At 33.5% G+C, this 22598-nt stretch overlaps 3 protein-coding genes across 5 annotated transcripts; all 3 read left to right on the top strand.

Annotated features, from left to right (window-relative positions):
- Positions 1-2395: 2395 nt before the first annotated feature.
- LOC105316311 (E3 ubiquitin-protein ligase TRIM71-like) lies at positions 2396-4432 on the top strand. Its single transcript, XM_020001774.1, has 3 exons — positions 2396-3431; positions 3579-3836; positions 4041-4432. Exons 1-3 carry the CDS (start codon positions 2396-2398, stop codon positions 4430-4432), a joined length of 1686 nt encoding a protein of 561 aa, XP_019857333.1.
- A 3359-nt stretch (positions 4433-7791) lies between these two features.
- On the top strand, positions 7792-13268 carry LOC109580165 (uncharacterized). Its single transcript, XM_019995097.1, has 16 exons — positions 7792-7816; positions 7896-8219; positions 8278-9152; positions 9198-9915; positions 9976-10026; positions 10076-10117; positions 10172-10258; positions 10301-10339; positions 10384-10416; positions 10473-10754; positions 10805-11054; positions 11188-11579; positions 11643-12184; positions 12233-12664; positions 12723-12801; positions 12849-13268. Exons 1-16 carry the CDS (start codon positions 7792-7794, stop codon positions 13163-13165), a joined length of 4488 nt encoding a protein of 1495 aa, XP_019850656.1. The 3' UTR covers positions 13166-13268.
- LOC100632060 (uncharacterized) lies at positions 13261-21849 on the top strand. 3 transcript variants are annotated; one of them, XR_002184583.1, is made up of 27 exons: positions 13266-13433; positions 13515-13796; positions 13945-14235; positions 14521-14598; positions 14811-14870; positions 15259-15923; positions 15998-16039; positions 16131-16199; positions 16257-16313; positions 17303-17453; positions 17503-17703; positions 17766-17833; positions 17884-17988; positions 18041-18139; positions 18185-18290; positions 18368-18483; positions 18603-18749; positions 18965-19175; positions 19221-19393; positions 19519-19608; positions 19656-19774; positions 19832-19932; positions 20250-20380; positions 21043-21090; positions 21233-21351; positions 21389-21489; positions 21719-21797. XR_002184583.1 is itself a non-coding variant. In XM_019995238.1 (27 exons), exons 1-27 carry the CDS (start codon positions 13406-13408, stop codon positions 21747-21749), a joined length of 3660 nt encoding a protein of 1219 aa, XP_019850797.1. In that variant the 5' UTR covers positions 13266-13405; the 3' UTR covers positions 21750-21849. The 3 variants fall into 3 exon arrangements, 2 of the variants coding, with proteins under 2 accessions (XP_011408984.2, XP_019850797.1); XM_019995238.1 differs by having other exon boundaries at positions 21418-21489; positions 21719-21849; XM_011410682.2 differs by lacking the exons at positions 19832-19932; positions 20250-20380; positions 21043-21090; ... (1 more) ...; positions 21389-21489; positions 21719-21797 and having other exon boundaries at positions 13261-13433; positions 19541-19608; positions 19656-19714.
- The last annotated feature ends 749 nt before the right edge of the window (positions 21850-22598 follow it).

The raw sequence follows: 22598 nt of genomic DNA, 5'->3' as shown, positions 1-22598 counted from the left end.
TAATTGCACTTGTAGTGCTTGTTAGCTCATGAAGCATGCTGTTTAGCTCACTTAGCATACTGCGAGACTAACTTTGTGGGAAACACTGTATGTGTCTATAGTTAATAGACTGGAAATTAAAATTTGAATGACCTTGTGCAAACACTTTGAATCCATTTAGCCATTATTGTGGTCAAATACTGCATTTTTGTTGATCAGATTCATTTCAAATTTTCTACACAACATAAGAACATGTACAGTATGTGTGTCAGGAAAAAATTAAAGTAAAAAATTCTCTCATATAGCAATTTTTGGCAAAAGACCAAATGCTTTTATATCCTTTGGTTGTTGGCTCCATTTTTTGCATCTTTAAAAAAATTCACAAAAAATCTGGAATTAGCTCAAAGTTGATACACAACAAAAGGACATGTATAGTTATGTATTAGAAAATAACAAAATGAAGAATTCATTTTTATAGCCATTTTAACAAAATTTGGCCAAAGACCAAAGGCTATGGCCATTGGTGCGATCTTTCAGCAACTTTAAAATTCATTAAAAATCCAATTTTGATCAGAATCAGCCAGCTTAAAGCTGATACACAGCATAAAAACATGTATACACATTAAAAAAATTATAAGAATGAAGAAGTTTCTCCTTGTGATTTTGTCAAAATACCCTTGTCCCATTTTTTAAGCAACTTGACAATCAAGCTGCATGAGCACTATGCCAAAATTGCAATCATTTGTAGTTAAAAATTCATTATAAATAGCAATAAACTAAAATGCACATGCAAACACTAATACTAAATTTTTTGAGGTATAGCCTGGAAATATAAAAAAATTATGTATGCATGAATGTCATAATGTACATGCTGTATTTCATTACTACTGGCATATGGGTTATGTAGCACGTATAATTAGTTGGCGGGTTAAAACCTGCCAATTTAGAATACCATACAAGATGATTAATTGGCGGGAGTAATATTTGGAGAATTTGCCTGTAGAAAGTTATTGGCAAATTTTATATTGGCAATTTTGTGCCATGTGCCATAATCTGCCATTGAGCATGCTCAGTTTGAAACAAAATGGCAGATTTTATATTGGCAATTTCTTCATAGAATCGCCAATTGCCAATATTAATTCCTCGCCAATGAATCATCTTGTACGACATGCACCCTCCATTTCCCTCTCACTCCTCTCAAATTCCAGGGGTAAAAAAATTCTGAAAATATACCAGTATTTTCTTTTTATGCATACATTTTTGCACCCCCTTTTATATCTCCGAATTTCATCTCTCTCTCTCTTTTTCCTCTGTTGCCATCACTTTCCTTCTATTCTCAGTTAGAATACATAATCTCAAGTAAATGGTCTCCATGCATCGCTTAATCATCATCACTGGGGGAAGCCTTAATAGAGTCAATGATGAAACTGTCTCATTGAGAGGTGACTACTAGGTAAGGTAAAGAAAGGGAGTGGGATGAAAAGAGAAAAAATTATTGTGGAGTTTTAATTTTCATGATTATTAAAAAAATAAGCCAAAATGGCACTTTGATGGCACCTATTTTAATTTTATTTTATTGTTAAATTTCTATCTTGAAAAATTTATAATGAGTAATTGTAATGAAAAATAATGACTAACGTCATGAAAATAATCACAAATGTGTATCTAGACTCCATGTTTGTAATTCTTTCAATATTTTGTTTATATTTTTTATCTTATTTGTTATCATGTAATGTAAATTGCATAGAAGTAGTAGCTTTGATTTACGCTATATGTGAAAATTTTAACATAGATATAAATTTCTGTGCCAGAATGAAGGCATTATTTTGCCACCATTTAGGAATATTGAAGTATCAGATAAAATTTGTGGAGGTTTAAATTTACTAAGAGGTCTATAATTTGTGAAAGTCATAGTATTTATTGAAATTGAGATTTCTAATTATAATCTACTATCACAACTTCCTTTAGTCACAAGACCTTTGAATATATTTAAGGTGAAACCCACTTTTATAGGGTGTATTTTTTTACCTTCATGACTCTCCTTTTTATTTTGCTGCTTTGTATCTGTCAATAGGATCGACTCCCTTTCACCGCCTTCCTCTACTTTTGTTTTGTCCTACTTCTTATCACTAGCTCTATCTTCAATAAAAACCTTCAACGTTTGTTTCTCTTGCTTTGTTTTCACAATTTTTTTATGGCAACCGAGCCATTTTCATCTTCTTCTGGTCTCCTTGAACTGGAGGAACAACTTACTTGTCCTGTGTGTCTTGACCACTATACCAACCCCAAGACATTACCTTGCCTACATTCATTTTGTCAGTACTGTCTGGAACAATTACCTCTGGATAGGAAGAATGAGACCTATTACCTTTCTTGTCCCACTTGTCGTCATTGTACAGAGTTACCAGAAGAAGGAATGGGAGCATTTCCTGTCACATTCACTCTCAACAACCTCAAAGAGATCTACAATCTAATGAAAAAAGTAGCTGATCCTCAACAGGTCCCTTGTGACAACTGTACTGAAGCTAATACCACTGGATACTGTAAAGACTGCAGAAAGTTCATGTGTGCTGAATGTATCAATATGCACGAGAGATGGGTTGACTTTTCTAACCATCAGCTAACAAATCTAAATGAGGTGACAGCCTCTATTTTTTCTACTTCTCAATTGCTAGCTCCAGCTAAACAGGAGTATTGTCCGATACCAGGTCATGATGAGCTTTTAAAGATTTACTGTGAAACATGTGATAGTGTTATATGTCATGACTGTACTGTGCGTACTCATAAAAACCACGACTATGACTTAGTCTCTGCAAGTTTTACTAAACACTGTCAAGAATTGAAAGGCTCTCTTAATCCATTAAAAGAAAAAGTTGAAGCACTCAAAAAGGTCGTTTCTGCTTTAGCAGAGAGAGAGAACGAGATCAGAGAGAGGGGAAAAGAAGTCTTAGAAGATATACATGTAATGGTTGAGGATATGATAAATGTTCTCTATCAGTCAGAGCAAAAACTGACTGAGCAAGCAAAGAGGATAACTAATGATAAGCTCACAAGGCTTTCAGAACAGATGAAGTCAGCAAAATTGAGTTTGAGTCTGCTGGAGGATGTTAACGATTATGTGGAACAGAGTGTGAAGACAGGCAGTCCTCAACAAGTTCTAAGGTCTAAGAAACAGATGATAGAGCGCATGAATGAAGTTGCACAGATTAATGTGGAAAAGCTGCATCCACAGGAAAAAGCTGACTTTATATTAAGTGAAGATATCAAATCGCTATATCACATTGGAAATATTATTTCAGGCACTCCTGCATTACACCAGTGTAGAGTGAAAAAAATTGATTATATTACACCTACTGGCAAAGCAGTTTCATTTTCACTGTCAATGGAGGCACCAGATTCATCTCTTTTGTCTGTTCCCCTTTCGTCTCTCCAGTGTAGTTTAGTACCAATTGGTAAGGATGATCAACCAATTCACACTACAGTCACTACCACCAACACTGATCCTGGAGTGTATAGGATACAGTGTAGCCCTTCCACTAATGGCACTCATATAGTGAAAGTACAAATATGTGATATATCACTTGAGGATATTTCATTAGTCATCCCTTTCAATCCTTACCTTGATAGCAATACTCCAGTACGTACTATACTGAAGCTTAACCGTCCCTATGGAATTGCTATAAGTGATGATAATCATGTTATAATAACTGAGTATTATAGTGACTGTGTCACAATATTGGATAGGCAAGGAAAAAAAGTGAAATCATTAGGAGGAGAAGGGGGAAAAGGTGACGTTAAGTTTTCCGCTCCTAGAGGTCTAGCTATTACTCCAGACAAATTCATTCTCGTGTCAGACAGTAACAGTATCCAAAAAATAAGCATGGATGGATACTGTATAGCATCAGTTGGTGAGGAGGGCAGTGGACCACTACAATTCAGTGATCCTGATGGTGTAGCCATTTCTCCTGTATCAGGACAGGTTTATATAGCTGATTGGTATAATCATCGTATACAAGTCTTGAATCCTGATCTAACGTTCTCTCATTCATTTGGTAAGAAAGGGTCAGCTAATGGACAGTTCAAGGCTCCACGTGGTATTGCTGTTGACAGTCAAGGATTAGTGTATGTAACTGATGCTAATAATCATCGCATTCAGAAGTTCTCTCCTGATGGAAAGTTTGTGGGTCATTTTGGTTCTAAAGGATCTGGTCCTGGGCAGCTTAATAAGCCAAATGGCATAGCAATAGACACTGCAGCTACTGGTCTAGTGTATGTTAGTGAATGGAGCAACAATTGTCTGTCAGTATTTACTAGAGAGGGGGTTTTTATTTGTAGGTTTGGAAAAGGAGGCAGTGACATTGATCAGTTTAGAGATCCTATTGGATTAACATTTGATAAAAATGGATTTTTATATGTTTGTGATAATGGCAATAACCGAATTGTTGTTTATTAACTTTTCTTTTAATGTCATTGGTGTTGAGGATATTATTTAGCCACTTTTGACAGATTAGATCTACCTGTTATTATTGTATGTACATGTGTATTATTTATTACATATTCATTTTTGTGTAAACAGGAACTTTCTAGATTATTCTCTTAGTCTCTTGATCTTGTGTCTGTATTCTTCTTCTAGAACATTCTGGACATTTTTGCTAGTATATATAAGCACACACATCTCTCTCTCCCATCACCTTATGTTCTTCCATTATTATTATTATTATTCTCCTCATCATTATTAGTGTTGCTTAGTTTTCAAAATCGATTAATTAAATCTTAACAATTGGTGCATCTAGAATGCATTTAGCATAACTTTAAGCAGTTTATTTTGTTTTGATATTACAGTGAAATTTTGTTTCAGTGGTATTTGTTGCCAGCAGTATTTCTGTTATACATTAAAGTGAATGGAATTTAATTTTTACATGTAGGATGTACTTGTATGCTTGATCTGAATTTCTCATTTAGCACAAATGAAGTTACCAAAATTTTCAGATATAAGTATGGATTAATGATAATTATTTTGATAAAAGCCATGCTTGTTGGCCAAATTTTACTTGGCATATGTGCTCTTGGAGCTGTTACTTTAACTTTGTGTGAAGAAAATGAGCATACATTACACATAACTTTGAATATAAAAAAATATTCAGTTATTTTATTTCTACTAACATTTAATTGTTTTGTATTTTTAATTAAATTTTGAATTGAATTTTGTCAGTCACTGAGGCTCAAATTTTTAGGGCCCATAACAAGACTCAAATTCTGAATTTTTTAGAACTAGTTTAATTGAATTAATTATCATAGCTACCTAAACTAGACTCCTATCCAATGACAAAAACATGGCAGTTTATACTCTTTCCTTCTTTCTGGGGCTCCTATACTGCAGCTCTGCTCTATTTTTCAGTGCATTGTTTGATTTTATTGATGCTGATGAAAATGGCACAAAGAATTGAAGATTATTTTGATAAACAGGACATTTTAAACAAATTTAACAACCAGGTAAATAAATAAACAAATAAATTTATTAATGGTAGATCTACATTGACACTTTTAGTACCAACATAAGAAATTTTTGAATAGATTTCGGCCTTCCTGGTTGTCATGGAATCACATCAAAAAGATTGGCCGTATTTTATCTTCTTGTCCATGTTTTCTGTAAAACTGTTTGTGGAGGCAGCAATCAGATATGGAGAATCAAGTAATAATAATAATAATTAGGAGAATATTGTGTGACAAATTTGTGCTAAATTGTGCTTGATTTAATTTTTATGTATTAAGACAGTGCAATGCATTATTGAGCATTTGACATGTAGTGATATGTGTAATCAAATTTTTGCAAGTTTAGTAGAAGTTTTCCAATAGACCATTATTTATTATATACATGCACACTGATATCATTTACATATTTCTCTCTCTCTTTCAGTATTTTTAGCACAAAGAGCAGGTACTTGTCTCAATTACTTCACTCTAGTGGTTGTTCTTGTATACTAATGTATCAGAGCTACACTCATTTCATCAACAAGACTCTCTTTTCTATTTGTACTTGACAAGTTCATTAAACTAGTAGGATTATCCTCTTATCTCTTGTTCATTTTAGGGCACGTTTGCAAACTTTAGTAAGTTATGGAAATAGTCATGTACTGTCTAATCCATTGTTTTTTCTCTAAAAATGGCTCTAAATTACTGCAAATTTTTATTTTATGTTTTGATGTACATTGATGTCCTTATGCTATGTAGAGAATTTGAGCTGAGTTATATGGCCGGTTTTTTTAAATGGGCCAATTAAAAAAATTTTCCTGTACATGCTTCTTTCCAAAAAGTCCAATAGTAGCCTATGTATGTAATGGTGGCAGTGGCCTAATTAAGTCAAAATTTGCCGACATTTCATTTTAAGAAGTTGTTGAGAAAAATTAATATAATAAGCTGCTTCCCCTAGTCACAGCTCAAAAGTAAATATTAATGTATGAATGTATATGTTAATAGAGAAAGGTAATGGTTCTGATGCCATTACGTAGTGTTAAAGATACTGCAGCTGGTTGTAATGGAGATACATTGAATGAACCAGTTCCACCACCTTACGAAAATACATTAAGTTAAGTTTACAGCAATGCCTATATGTACATAAATGCTCCACATTCGTGTGCAGCTTTATGTGTACTGTACAGGATAGGTGTGTGTGTACATTATAATAGGTAAAATCACATTTATATTTATTTTCATCTGCTTTCTTTTTAGAATATTCTTTTAAATTATTGTTTATTTAAACTCAGTTTTTGTTTATTTAAATATACATATGTGAGTGTGTGTGTATACTACTGGATTATACATGTACAGTAGTACATGTACATGTACCGTATAGCGGGTAAATTCGGAGGGGATAAATTTTGGCAAATTGCTAAATTTTGGTAATTGGTGGATTTTAATTTTGGCGAATTTGTGGCCATGTGCCATTAAGCATGCATATAATAGCTCAAAATGGCGGGGTTTTATTTTGGCGAATGGCTATCAAAATGCCAAATTTGTCAAATTTAATCCCCTCAAAAATTATCCGCTATGTATGTGCTCAGTATATGTGTATATAGATGATTTCAATGCTATTATGTCTCGTAATGTGTGTGTGTGTGTGTGTGTTTAGGAGCCTGGTAGTCTCGCTAGCCAGATCATTCCCCAGCCTATAGTTGACTGTAGGCTGGGGAATGGTCTGGCTAGCGAGACTAGGAGCCTGGTCTGCTGCCTACATTTATTATACAATACATGTATCTTTATTTCTCAAATAATTGTCATTGTCTGTGTATGTGTGTGTGTGTACATGTAATGTGAGCAGTGTGTGTGCATCATCATACTGTTATATTTTATTAATTTGTATAAGTAATTATATTGTTTTGTTTAGTAACTATTGTAGTTATTACCTGAGCCTGCACAGCCAGCTCTTATATTCTTTATTCTTTTGTGTGTGTATCCGTTGTCTATCCTTACATGTGCTATTTTAGTTCTGGTTGTGTTCTGTTTTTATTGCTACAAATATAATTCTTTTTAAACTGAGAATTGTTATCGGTCACTATTGTGGTCTGTTCACGCGTTAGTACACAACACATACGATAGAGTGAATGTTATGAAGTGTAGTCACAGGAAAGGCCTAATTCACAGGATTATGCCCTTCTTGTATCTATGGTGTAGTCTTTATAGTAAACTATTAAAGTAATGTCTACATGTATAATTATATTAATAGTATATGAGATCACAACAGGAACTGTATGCCTTACATGGGTGAGAGCTGAGTCAGTGTTTTGGACTTTTACTGTTACAAGAAAATTGAAGATGGCTGAAGCTGTTGCTTGTTTTAGTAAGTCTGTGCTATAAACTACTGTTCCACCTCACGGATCACTCTTCTTTGTATATTTTATCATGTGTTTTATATATAGTGGATGCTTTCAAAGAAGAAATTGATGCCAGAGGACTTACTATTGAGGATTTAAAGGAGCAATGCCCAGAGGATGTACTCCAAAAACTGAGTAGCAGTTTGCATAGTAACTGGGAAGTGGTTGGGTTGTACCTGAATTTATCAAGATCTGACATTAAGGGCATCAAAGTTTACAGCATTAGTGAAGAGGAGAAAAGTCTGAAGGCTTTGGCCAAATGGAAGGAGAAGAGTGGAGATGAGGCTACCTATCATAACCTTATTGAGGCTCTCAATGACAGCAACAGAGTTGATGTCATTAACCAAGTACTGGATTGCCTAAAAGAAAGTTAGTTCCATTGGGCTATATGTAATATATTAATTATTTTTATTTGGGTTTCCTATAGTTATGGACTTGGCTGCAAAACAAAAAGTTGATGAAGAAATTGATCTTCATGGCCTGCAAGAAGAAGATATTCATTACATTTGTGGATGTGGAAAGTGTACGTTGGGCTACATTATTCGAAATGGCTGTCCCAATCCAGTTGCACAGCAAAAATTCCCTTTACTTAATGTAGCCACACGTATGTTTGCACTAGTAGCACGACTGACAAAAGAATCAATGCAGATTGTTATGAAGTTTTCTGGCCTCTTGGGAGAAATTGTAACCTGCCTGGAGTATCGGCAAGATATTAGTGCCAACATTTTAATTTTTTATATTTTATCACGGCAGAGGTTTTCTTACTTATGCCAGCCACAGTACACAGAATTTCAGACTCAGATTCAAAAGGCCGTGACCAAGAGAGAAGTTATGCTGATATTAGTGAATAATATCACATGGTTTAATCACAGTTTGCTCAAATCATTTGTGCAAGAATTTAAAGTGGCCATGAAGCAGTACGATGATTACATTGAAAGCTTGGATTCGTTCCTGGTTCGATCAATTTTCAAAATTCCAAATAAATTTTCCAATGTATCAGGTAGTTGTAATCAGCTATCTCTCAAGATGAGCTTCGATTCATCGACTGGGATGCTATCAGCAAGTGCCATTATTTCCCTTAAAAATCAAATAGCGTCTGCACTTGGTCTAAGTACTGATTCTCTCGAGTTCTGTTCTTATTATGACAGCTCATTTGAATTGATCTTCAGTTCCACGTATGTCCACTTCAAAGAGTCTCTCAATACTAATAGACTGATGTTCGTTCTGCAAAATATAGATCGATTTGCTTCTGGATTGAGGATTCAAGAAATAAAATTTGGAAATGAATCTTTTCAAGTACAAGTAAGCTTCAAATTGATTCAAAATGAAATTTATTTGTAATTTTAGGACATGTCCATTGCTCTTCCTTCCTCTGATTCAGATATGACTGTAGTTGATAGGATGTTTGGATCACTTGTAGTTAAGCTACTAAAGTCTATAGAATTCACAGAAGGAGCCTTTGATAAGCTAAAAGAGTTTATTTGTGAGCTAGTACCACAGCAAAACCTTGATCACGCAGCTCGCTCTTATCCATTGTTTAACACTAGCACTATCAACAAGATTGATGACCTCAAAAGCCTTATATTTTTTCTGAAAGATTATTGGTCTTTCTTTAATTTGTCTCTTCTAGAGAAGCTCATTGATAGGTTTGGGAGTGATGATGCAAAGGTTACACTGGTACACTACTTGGAAAAGTTGTGTAAGCTCTCGTTGTCAGAGGTGCCAATACTTCTTCATCATTTTCCCAGAGTAACAGGGTTTTCTTCAGATATTTTACTAGTTACTGCAAATCCAGACGCTTTTAGCAGCTTTATTGTTGAAAATATTTTTGCACTTCGTGATGATCTAGCTCATATTCTTCAACTTGAGCATTTTGCCCTTCTCTTACGACGAATCAACAAGTTCAAAAGTCAAATAGAATTTTTAGTGATAGATCACGATAATAAGCTTCGATTGAGATTAAGCCATCTAAATTTATGCTTATTCAATCAAACAAGTATAATGGGTATTGAATATCAAGAATTCAAACTTCAAAACATTGATTTTTGTCATTATAACAATGAAGGTATATATATTCTAATATACTATGATGATTGTTCTAATGTGCATATTCTATTTGGTGTAGGTGTGGAAAGGTTAAAATTACTTCCAGTTGGATCAGCACATCAAAACAATGGTTTGTGTAAACAATATTTTGTTATGGTGTCTATCACTATTCTTAACAGCTCAGATTCAAGGAAATGATACAATGGATGATGCTGATGATGGTACTTGGATGCACCATTTACATTAGATATTATTTTATTATTTCACACGTGTAGATGGGACTGATGAAACAAGTATAAACAAGTATGCTTCTAATGTAAAAGAAGATGAAATGACAGATGAATGGCCATTACTTTCAAAAGGTATATCCAAGGCCTAATATTTTTAATATTTTCTTCCTGCAGATCATGATTTTGGTTTTACAAAAAACTTCTCTTCTCATGGTAAGGAAAATACATTCATATTTTTATTATTTATTTATAACTAGTGCTTTCAAAGCAAGATCAAGATGAGCTTAAAGGTGCAAACTTTTTATTTGTTATGCATATCTAAAATCATCCCATTTTATGCATGTAGGTGTTCTTGAAGTATGCAGCGTGTGTCTGACAAACTCTAAAGATAATAGTTTGGTATCAATCAAGTGTTATTTTCCTGAAGTTCACTCTCCTTTGCAATTATCAACAGTGGCTCTAAGTCACACCAATGAGCTTGTTCCTATTAGGCCTCGTCCAATTGTTGCTGATAAGCACTCTTTTCAACTCTGTAACCCTAGACAATGCAAAGGAGAAAAGACCTGTATATTTGCTCATTCCAAAATTGAGTGCAATGCTTGGAATTTTGACCTGAAGAATTCAAAAAGTTAGTACAAATTTATTCTGATATTTGCATGTATCCATACATGCATATAGAAAAAAACCAAGTTCTACAGTACAGGTCTGAAGCTGAAAGTCTTCCTGCTAATCCTTGTGAAGAGAGAGTTCTGTGCAAATTAAATCGAAAGGAAAGAGAGGAATGGAAGATCAACTTTGCAGAAAGGGTATCAACAGTTCTTTGTGAAGAAAAAATTGCACAAGAGCTTTCGGCCTGTAATTATAAAGACAAATTTTATTATCTATTGTGCTTTGAGGAGTCTGAACGTATGGAATTTCTATCAAAAAAGTTAGTACATTTTTTATAATTTAGTTAACATTAGCAAATGATAAATCATCATAGTTTGACAATAAACCATGGAACATTATAACTGAATTGCATTTTTAATAATCATGTAAACTTAACCTATCCCTTTGTATAGATGTAATGGAAAGTATAGCATTCAGTGTTTTAAAAAAGTAATGGAGAAGTCTCAATACCTTTGTCGAATATTGGGAATGAATGATGATCAGGTTCAGTATGCTACACAAGCTAGCGAAGGAATCATTTTTGTCAAGAATAAAAAAGATCTCTGCAAGGGAACAATTCTCCATAGCAATTATGGTAACCTCAGTGAGCACTTTTACGTTTCTTTGGATGTAGATGATTTTCGATGTATTCAAGATGCATGTCGTCATCTTGGCTCAGGCTGGTACCAAGTGTATGTAGAGTTTGAAGTCAAGCATGCTTACTTTGATTCCCTTCATCAAGCAGTCATTGATATACCTGATTCAATGATCAAAAAGATTACTCCAAGTTCTGATGCTGCATCAAGTTTGTCCCCTACAGTGTCTTATAAAACGCATTGTCAATGCCACCACACATTTTTGTCTTTAGATGAAAATAAGCAATCAAAAGCTTTAGAAGCTATTCTCCAATGCCCTGCTAATTTTCCAGTTATTGTTTCTGGACCATTTGGTTCTGGAAAAACAAGAATCATAGCTCGTGCTGCTTATGAATTCATTCAGACTGGATTGATTGCTCACTCACCAACCCGGATACTTATTTGTGCTCACCATTCTGATACAGCTAAGACATATGTATCCAAATATCTTTATCCTGCATTTAATGGTGTGCCTAAAGTTAAAGTCATTCGCATTACAAGGCAAGATCGTTTTTTTCACACATCTCGTAACATCATTAATCGTACAGTCTATGACTTAAAACGAGAAATCTCACTTGGTCATCACATTAAAGATCAAGTTATAGTCATTGTTACTACATACATGACATCACTACACGTTGCCAAGATTTTTGGTGCTCATTTTACACATATTCTTCTCGATGAAGCTGCACAAGTCAGGGAACCAGAAGCAATTGCTCCTCTCTCTCTAGGAAATGCTGCTACTAAAATTATTGCAACAGGAGACAGCAAACAGGTATTATGTAGATCTAGAATTTTATTTTAAGTAATTTTTTATATGCAGGTTGGACCATCTGATCTTGTTTTGGGGGATGACAGTAAGAAGCATGGTCTTGCTGTTTCATTATTCGAGCGTTTGGAAAAGAAATATAATCAGTTAGTTGGAGAACGTGGCTCCGATTACCTTAAATACTTAGCTGCAAATTATCGTTGTTGCCCTGAGATTGTAATGTTCTTATCTAACACAATTTACAAATATCCAATTACATGTGCTCCAGAGGCTTGCTCAGAGAGGCAGCATCCAGCAATATGCTACCCACTCGTATTTTACTGGTGTGATTTAGCACATACCAAGGGCATGCTATTAAAAGATATTATGGGGCTAGTTGCTGAAGCTGTTTTGAAACAAGTGCAACATTACTTTGTCAAATGGCCGCATGAATGGAGACATGTTAAACGAAGAGAAGTCTGCATTATGTCTCCTTTTAGAGCTCAGGTACTTTTAGTACAGTCATATAGATCTAGATTATTGTCATTTTTATATGTAATTGTAGTTAAATATTATTGAATCATATCTGAAGGATCTACGTGTCGGTGGTGGAATAACATATTTGCCAACATATTCAATTCAAGGTACATATATAATGCAACATTGCTAACTACCAAGTGCTTACAAATAGGTCATGAGTTTCAAGCTGTTATTCTCAGTACATTTGAACCACTGAAGAATGATGGTACAAGCAGTAATCCTACAAAGAGTCTAACAAATCCACACATTTTTAACACTGCAATTAGTCGTTCTAAATGTTTTGTTGTTGCTGTAGGTGATCCTTTCTCTCTGCTTAGAGCTGAAGAGCATTTTCCAGAGCGCTGTTGGAAGCATTATTTAAAGGAATGTCTAAATTACAACTCCTTGTTTTTTCCTGAGCACTTTGCACCAAAGATTAGAGAAGAATTAAAGCAAAAACTTGCAGAAGAGATTGATCTAGCTCGCTAAATAACTTGAGTTTTGTCTTGATTTGGTATTACATGTATAGCTAAATATTATCATTTTAAATGAATTCATCACTGGATGACTCAGGGTGGGGTCATAGATGCCATTATGTTATGATTGAATTTAATTGAATTTCAAGTCAAGATCAACGTATCAAGTACATAAAACACTGGGACGTCGTTGTTGAACTATTTAGAGGTCCTGTCTGGCCTCTGGACAGGTTCTGCTTATTTTAATGGAGCTATGGAGACGACTAATCAAACTCATTTAGGTAATTTAATTAAAAACTGTGCGCCCTAACCGCCTTTTTGACTAATTTTGTTCCGATTTGTTCTCTGGTTCTGTCATATAGGCTTAAATATTAGTGACTTGATTGATGTTATTGACTTATTAAATAAGTGTGGCTTTCAAGGAACAAAGTGGCAAGAGTTGGGACTGAGGCTAGGGCTACTGAAAGATACACTGGAAGCCATTGAAATGAAGCACCATGGAGACGTGTATCACTGTATGACTGAATCACTCTCCCATTGGCTACGTAGAGCTGATAATGTTGACAGTAGAGGAGGAGCCAACTTGGACTCACTGTCAGATGCTCTACAATCAATGAACAAGACTGCTGTCGCTGAGAAGTTAAGTGAGTCAATAGTCCCATGAGCCATGATGCCTCCCCCTTTTTGGTAATTGGCTGATTACTATGATTAGCTAATCACCAAAATGGTAGTGTCTGGCTCATGATAGCTTAATCCTTAATCTAACTATAATCATTGTATTTTTTGATATAGAACATCATGTCTTTCTTAATATCCTTAAAAATCGTTATACTGTCCTCTTTCAGTCTCTTTGTGATTCTGTTAGCATTGCTTGGTCACTTTATGCTGAACGTATGTTAACACAAGAAGCAGTTAGTAGAGTGGTGTCAGCTAGTCCCTCTATTCCTAATCAACGTGAGGCTTTATTAACTGCTGTCAGAGAAGCTGTCCACACTGATTCTAACAGTTTACGTACATTTGCTAATGTATTGTGTACAATAAGTACTAATGTATCACTAGGACAAGCTCTACTGGATGATATCAGTAAGTATGATGTATCTGAAAATGTAATAAAAATTAGGGATGATTGCTAAGCCAATTTTAATTTAGGGATGATTTCTAACTCAATTTTTTAATTTTATACTTATAAAATATCCATACCTCAAAAGTTCTAATATGGAGTTTTGTATTCAATAAAAAAACAAGGCTATTCTGTGTATTTTTTTTAATTTATGGCATAAGGACATTAATGATAATATTATGTTAAGGCTCAAATTGTAATGATGTTGTTTATCATCACAACTATTTGTTTTGTTATTGTGTGTTTAGGTAAGTATTTTCCTATTCCTGAAGTAGCTGTGGTTCCTGAGACTATTAAAGATAGTGATTTACTTGTAGCTCCACAAGGTACATTAATAATTACCACACACTCTGGTGCATAAACATACCATACAATATGAAAAGGTTTATTTTTGCAATTTGTAAATACATAGCAAAATATTTAAATCCAAAGTTTGCACAATGCAGTACCTGTCAAAACAACAAATGAAGTTATTTTAAAGATTTCTCCACAAATTGCAGTAGCAACAAAATCACTGCATTATTTATTTAATTTATAGACACATCTTCTGATAGTGAAGCTGCTAGTAATTCCTTCTCCCAACCTTTATCACCTCAAGGTATGTTACATTCTATATAGACACAATACAGTGTAGCGGTAATTTTTAAGGGTTCCATACATGTATTTTAGTAGTTAATTTTTATATGTAGTACAAATACTTACATGTATGGCTGACAGTTAATAAACCCTGTTGTCTTTTCACTTTGGTCTACAGTATTAGCTTCTAATACATGGCTTATAGTGGAAATGTAGTAGTAAACTATGATTCTGGCTTAATTCTCCACTGGCTTGAAATAGTAGTCAAAAGTGTCATGATAACTGTGCATGCCCGTTAAATAGTTTCCATGTGTACAGGGGTTAAAATTGTGAATTGGTGATGCATCACAAATTTATAAAAAATTAATGCCCGACAAAAATTACCAACCATACGGTAATATTTTTTATAGTTGAAGTACATGTTCCTGTGTCAAAAGGCTTACTGGCAGACTTCACCTCGATGAGAATGTCTTATGGAAGAATGTTTTACAATGTTGGCAAGATTATTAAACAAAAATCTCTTTCGTTAGAAGAAATAAAGGAATTTTTGTCTTGTTGTAGCACAGTTCTTGGTAATAAAGTTGAGCAATGTTCTGACATTTCTAGTGTCTTGCGTCTTATTCGTAATGAGTGTTCACTGACTGATATTGAGCTCCTTCATACTGTAGTGGAAGAAATGGATATTACTGAAGCTGCAAGATACATCGAGGTGTATAGAACAGAGCTAAAGGAATTCTGCAAGTCACTTTCCATTAGTCTTTGTTTGAAGGAAAGATTTTCTTCCATTCCTCATCTTCAATGCGAAACAGTTACTTTAATTTTTGACTGGGAGCCCGAGGAACATGTGCTGAAGGATATTAAGGATATACTATCAAAAGTATCCGGTAAACTACTGATTATTAAGTATATTGAAACCTCCACTTCAATATCTGTCACTTGCACCTTTCCTTTCTCTGATGTTGGGTTTACTGTATTGAGAATGATAGAGAATATTCATATACTAATGGGACAAGGATTAAAGAAACTGACTATTGGTAACTTAGCATTATGGAGGAGACAAGATGTTAGAAAAAAGGTACACATACAGTCATACACAATATAAATAAATGTAGTTAATTGTTGTTAATATGGTTTGGTAATTCGGTATAGGAACTAAAGGAAAAGGATCAAGACTTACTGCAAAATACAGAGGTCAGAAAATATTCATTTTATAGTTAGATAGACATCATATAATGTGTCATGTACAATGTGTGAAATTTATTTGTTAATTTAATCATTTCAGGTTATTTCTCATATTATACTTAAAGAAGTTGAATATAGACTAAGAGATGCTGTCAGTAGTCAAGAGAAGGTATGTTATGTTACCATGTTGATGATTCCTATACTTTCTCTTTGTACATTATAATAGAAAACAATTGAATTGAAACAAGAAATATCAATGATGACAGTTTCAACAGTACCTGAGGTTAGCTGGTATGCTATTATCGTGTACTGTATAGCTTGAAACTATTGAGGAATTAAACTTTCAATTTGCCCAAAAATTATTTTTATTATTATTCGTATTTTTTCTGATGCAAAATACATGTCCTTATGTTGTATAGAAAGTTTGAGCGGATTAATATTGAATTTTTTATGAATTTTAAGTTCCTCCAACTGCCATGCACAATGTACATGTATACCGGTACTACATGTACATGTATATCAAATAACAGTTAGATGTAATAAAAAATAATTGCTTGTTTAACAACAACAACAAGGACAATAATAATAATGATAATAATGCCCGGCAGCCCTCTCTTTCATCCCACATTGACGGTTCCCTTTAAGGGATTCTTTGTCTCAGTTGTTTTCTTTTGTTGTTGTTGTTATTGTTGCTTTTTGTTTTTGTTTGTTTGTTTTTTGTGTCTTTCTACCACCATTTGATGATGATAATAATAATAATAATAATAATAATAATAATAATAATAATAATAATAATAATAGTAGTAATAAATTAGTAATAATGAAAATGCAAAACAACTGACTAACTAAAGACTGAGCAATAGTGCATTAAACTCTAAGTCACTGATAAAACCCATCGAATGGAAAATGGGTGGATTGGTAAGCTTGTTGTAACAGATTATAACCTACATGTACATGTATATGGTCAGGGAGTTAAATTTGGTGAATCGCTAAATTTTGGTGATTGGTGATTTGTTGAATTTGTGGCCATGTGCCATTGAGCATGCACATAATGGCTCAAAATGGCAGATTTTTATTTTGGTGAATGGTTTATCGAAACACCAAATTCGCCAAATTTAGTTACCTATAAAATTTCCGTCTATACAATAAGTCCCTCAAAAGTTTTCAGAAGTCAAAAAGCTAAAAAGTACATGTAATTTTTAATTGGCCAGGCATGCTACTGTGTGCTTGGATATTTGCAAAAACATGTATTTGATTAATATTTTAATTTAGGAAGCATCATTGTATGTCCAGAGTGATAAAGAGTGCACTGTATTGAGGTCTCAGTTTAATGAGAGAAAAGAAGAAAACCAAGAATTGTCAGAAAAACTATCAAAAATGAAGATTGATTATTTGAGAACACTTTCTAGTAATACTGGCTCAGGTTAGAGTATAGTTTTTATTAATTGTTTAGTTATTATACTTAATTAAAGCTGCTAGCAAACTAAGAAGAGGAATGGCTCTTGAAATTGATGACTGCAAATTTTGTTTTGAAGCCATGAAAACTCCACACTATCAGCCATTGGTAGATAATGAAAAAATAATAGAGAATTTACAAGAAAGAATAACATTAATGAATATGCAGCTAATTACTAAAAGAGAAGACAATGAGAAGATTATCAAAGTTATCAAAGGTTTTATTGATGATGTACATATATGGCATCCACTCGTCATTTGATTCTTAATGTTTTAATAGATTTGAAAAAGGTTGATCAGAGACTGAAAGAAAAGGAACAGGATATTGAAAAAGAAATGAAAATAAAAGTAAGGCAAAAAATATATGTGCATGTACATGTACCTTTTCTATTTTATAGTTCATATTATCTTGTAATCATCCTGTTACTGGTAAATTAACAAATTCATTCCTTAAAATACATAAAGATGAACTACTACCCATAGTACTGGATAAAGCTTACAAGGTTTATTTTTAGTCAATTTCATTTCTCATTTTGTTTCTCATCTCTTTTTTAGTTAATGAAATTAGCTCCTCATATTCCTATTAAGAGATGTCGTTTAGTGAAATATGATTATTCTTTTGATGTAATGGAACAGTCCTTTGATATTGATGAAGTAAGCTTTATACATATCCTTCAGTTATCTTATTATTATACATAGTTTCAGCATCAAACTATTCTACAGCTTATGGGTATGGATGGGTATTATGATTTATTCTTAGAAACTCGTAAAGAAACAGAAACATTTAAAAAATACAATAATGGAGGTGGGTCACTGTAGGTGTGATTAGTTGCCATGATAATGCCTCTAATTACATGTGTTTGTTTGTGTTTGATGGTGTAGGCATTAAATTAAAGATATCAGTGGTTGATGTGTCCACTGGTGAAGTAGGACCAGTTAAACCAATGAGAGGTGAAATGGGCTGGACTATTGAGGAATTAAAACAGTATATTGGTGAAGTAAGAGGAAGTATAATACTGTGATTACTGTCATTGTCATTTACATGTATATTGTTCCCTTTTTCATCCACATTTTCCTTGTTCCTGTCTCCCTTAAACTGCTCCCTTTCTTTCTATAGGTATTTGATCTTAATTCATCTTGTATGAGATTAGTACAGGTGTATGGTTATCAGGACATTACTTCAATTTGTGAAGTTACATGTAGAAAATTAAAAAGTACTATTGAGAATATACTCCATGGAAACAGATCTAGTTCTTACAGACAAGTACTAGCTACCATAGCATTGATACTGTAATGAGATGTTGGTATGGATGTCATGCAAAGCAATATTTTAAAATTGGCTATTTTCCCAAACATTAATATTTTATTTTATGCTGCAGCTGTATCATGATTAATTTAGTGTCATTTACATATGTATTCATTTTTCATCCGTTTACTGTCTGCACACACACAACTTATTATTCTCTCCTTTCTACCTAGTTTTATGTATCATCAGATCCTGAAGATTGTGAAAAAGAATTTGAAGATAGTTTGATGTACAAATATGTTGATTATTACATCAACTGGGTACAACTAAACATAACATTACCTCCACAACCTGAAGTCACTTCCACTACAAGTAATAGGAGAGAAGGAGAAATAATAATGAAGATTGTATCAATGAATGAAGAAAAGAAAGGAAAAGAAAGAAGTAAGAATTTTAACATCATAAAAAACATTACATTATTCTGTACAGAGGTACTGGTAGAAGTTGACAGGAGAATAACATTAGCTCAATTGAAAGAGGAGCTTGTTCCACTGATTGGTGTACCACCTACTGGTTTCATAGTGTATAGAATCAGTGGTTTTAAAGCAAATGAAATGAAGGAGCTGGATGGAACATTAAAAGATATTACATCTGGATCAGAGGTATAGTTTTATGTGCTACTTCTCTCTCTCTCTCTCTCTCTCTCTCTCTCTCCCTCCCTCCCTTATTTTAAAGTTTAAATTATAATATTTTTATTTATATTTCATTCCATTATTTGGTCTCCTAGTTGATAGTAAGACTACTTGTAGGTAGACCAGCACAAGAAGGAGGCTACTGCAAAATTAAATTATATTTATTGCAAGTTAACAATACAGAGGTATGAGTATTTCATTACTATAATTTTGTACTATGGTCTATTTGTAGTTTTGTAATTTTATGATGGAGTCTATTGTTCCTAAGAATACACCAGTAAGAGAATTTAAGAAACGAATTATTGAAGAAGTAAAAGTACAAGGAATTGACTGTATTCTTGAATTAGACAAGTAAGTGCATCATCATCATGTGATCATCATGTGACTATCATGTGACTTCTTATGTAGAATGAGATTACGGGAGAAGTGGGGAGTGTCCGCCCGTGTCCTATATCTTGATGATCAGTTGATTCATGCTAGCAGGAGCATATATGTGGAACTATTGAAACGTCAGTATATCTGACTTTTTATTGTACATAGTACCATGAAGCGGGTTATTTTCGTGGGTTTAAATTTCATGGTTTGCTCCTAGTGGGGCAATTTGTGGTTTAATTTTTGTGGTTGACAGTTTACATAGCCTGTAAGGGGATGGCACTTCAATGATTTTGTGGGTTTAAATATTGTGGGAAGACCCAAAACCACGAAAATCACGAAAATTACCCGCTATACGGTATACTGTACTAAATTTACTTTAAGCAATATGCATGTACACTACACGTACACGACTACACGTGCATGTATTTATAATTATTTTATATTTTATTAGGGCCAGAGAAGAAGTATGGTAGACAAAGACAGGTGTATGTTATTAGGTGGCGTCCATCACAATGTTCAGTTGATCCAACAGAAGAAATTATAGTGGATAATAATTATGATTCTAAGCATGTTATTGAAAAGGTAATTCATGGAATACATGTGATTTTACTGATTACTGTATGTGTCGTTAATTTTGAGTGTTTAAATTTTGTGGATTTGCTGAGCTAAAAAAGAACAATTTTATGGGTATGAAATTTCACGATAGTTCTGTTTATAATGCTGATGTGCATGTATGTTGTACACATGTTTGCATGTACTTGAGAGTAGTATGATAAAAATAGTTTCTGTGGTTTGAGAATATCAAACAGTATCAAGACGGCAATGCTCCGTTTATCAGTTTCGCTTTAAATTGTGATGACTTGCTTGCATGATACTGTAGTCTTGCAATCTCAATTACATTATAGCTTGTTTATTTTGTGGCTTTAAATGTTTCTTTTTTTAATTATTTATTTTTTTGGTTTACAAAATTTTGTTAAATTTTTATTTGATGTTAATAAAATTTAGTAGAATTAATTTGTAGATTTGAGCCTGCACAAAAACTAATTTCACACAAAATAAACCAGCTATGCAGTAATTAATTTACCACACTCTATTCATCATGAATATTAGTGAGCCTGGTTGATTTCAAAATTTTGTAGCCACCTACATGTAAATATAAATAAATATCCTGAAATATTGTAGACAATGTACAAATGATTACATATGAGAATGGAATCATTTTTTTTTGGTTCTTTTACATGTAGCTGTCAGACTTGAGTGGAATTTCTGCTGAGTATATCACTTATGCAAAGGTATGATAATTAATATTAAACTTAAAGGCACTTTCTTCTATCCTCTCACTCTCTCTCTCTCTCTCTCTCTCTCTCTCTCTCTCTCTTTCTCCCTCTCTCTCTCTCTCTCCCTCTCTCTCTCTCTCTCTCTCTCTCTCCTTAGAGTACATCATTCCCAACTAAAATATCTTGTCTTAACATTGAAAATCATTTGGAATGGAGATATTCACTCAGACTGAAGCAGCACCTTTTATTATATGATGGATGTGTCATATATTACAAGTGATTAAAACTATAATGCTCCTAACAACATTTGCAGTGACACCTCTTACTGTTTTAATTATTTAGAGACAACAGAGAGAAGATGAAAGAGCTAACAGATAAAGAGATATCAGAAATACAAGAAGCTGAAGAAGCAAGGTCAGTCATTATAACAGAATTTGCCCATTGCAATTATTATTGATGGTGGCGGTTTTATTTTGATCTGCCAATCTGCCAAATTTTCCAGCTATATGATATTTCAATAATATTGATGCCTGTCAACCCTAAATTAATTAATAATTATCTACTCTTGATGCCTGTATTCTGGTGTCTATCTGTGGTAATAGTTAGTACCAATACACATGTATACTCATATATTATATTGTAGGTTAAAGAAAATTAGAGAATACACATTATGAACATGACCATTGATTCTCAGAATGGATTGGCTTGATTTTGGTGTCATATTAATTTTTGTTTTTTTAATATGAAATTTAAAGATATTGAGCTCCACAAAAATTATTCACTCTGTAGCATCAAGAGTAGATAATCTACTCTAGGTAGCATTAATTTTAAAAATCTACACTGTCAACTTATAATACAATTTTGTATTTGGAATGAGGGAGTAAAGCCAATGTGTTGCCTCATATTAAATTTTAGTTCTGCAAGCCCCAGCCTACTACTGTCATTTGGATGGATTTACATTGAACTAATTTATAGGTACAAGTGTTCCTTTGATATAGCAAACTGATTATGTTAATTGAGTTCTTTGTCCTACCTAAGAAATATGAAAGGATTGGCACAAGATCTAGTTTAGGGTGTAGATCTGTATCTGTTTTATCATAGGTGAGTTAGCATGATGTTGCACTGAAGATATCAAAAAGTAATAATTTCTAGATCTACTTCTGATAGTGTTACACATTTTCCTCTCACTTCCAACTCTCTCTATTCTCATAATGTTGTATTTGTGCCTGTTTCTGTTTATTGTAAACTAAATCTTTTCTAAAAAAATATTAATTCTAGCTAATGATGGGTATTCTCTCTTTCCCCTAAGTTGCTAATAAACATCTGGCGATTACACTAATTAATGATCATAATTTTCTTATTATTCTCAAATACATGATCTCATTAGGAGATTGTTTGTTCCTAATCTGGGAAGCCGTGATAGAGTCAATGATAAAACTATTTCATTGAGTTAAGTATGTTATAAAGAGGGAATGGAATGAAAGAGAGAAAAAATTAAAATTTATTGTGTATCCACCTCCCCC

This window comes from Amphimedon queenslandica, unplaced genomic scaffold (genome assembly GCF_000090795.2).
Source record: "Amphimedon queenslandica unplaced genomic scaffold, v1.1 AMPQUscaffold_13522, whole genome shotgun sequence".
Taxonomy (NCBI): domain Eukaryota; kingdom Metazoa; phylum Porifera; class Demospongiae; order Haplosclerida; family Niphatidae; genus Amphimedon; species Amphimedon queenslandica.
Note: the sequence above shows the minus strand (reverse complement) of the source record. Positions and strands in the feature narration are given on the sequence as shown.

Excerpts from the sequence above, each read along its gene's own strand:
- LOC100632060 (XM_019995238.1), top strand. The coding sequence starts at position 13,406 with ATGGAGACGACTAATCAAACTCATTTAG. Across the intron at positions 19,176-19,220 it reads AAAGAAAGGAAAAGAAAGAA|AGGTACTGGTAGAAGTTGAC; the intron begins GTAAGAATTTTA and ends TATTCTGTACAG. Across the intron at positions 19,775-19,831 it reads TGTATTCTTGAATTAGACAA|AATGAGATTACGGGAGAAGT; the intron begins GTAAGTGCATCA and ends CTTCTTATGTAG.
- LOC105316311 (XM_020001774.1), top strand. The coding sequence starts at position 2,396 with ATGGGAGCATTTCCTGTCACATTCACTCTCAACAACCTCAAAGAGATC. Across the intron at positions 3,432-3,578 it reads GTGTAGTTTAGTACCAATTG|TCATCCCTTTCAATCCTTAC; the intron begins GTAAGGATGATC and ends ATATTTCATTAG. Across the intron at positions 3,837-4,040 it reads ATTCATTCTCGTGTCAGACA|GGTCAGCTAATGGACAGTTC; the intron begins GTAACAGTATCC and ends TTGGTAAGAAAG.
- LOC109580165 (XM_019995097.1), top strand. The coding sequence starts at position 7,792 with ATGGCTGAAGCTGTTGCTTGTTTTA. Across the intron at positions 9,916-9,975 it reads TTGTCATTATAACAATGAAG|GTGTGGAAAGGTTAAAATTA; the intron begins GTATATATATTC and ends TATTTGGTGTAG. Across the intron at positions 10,417-10,472 it reads AGATCAAGATGAGCTTAAAG|GTGTTCTTGAAGTATGCAGC; the intron begins GTGCAAACTTTT and ends TTATGCATGTAG.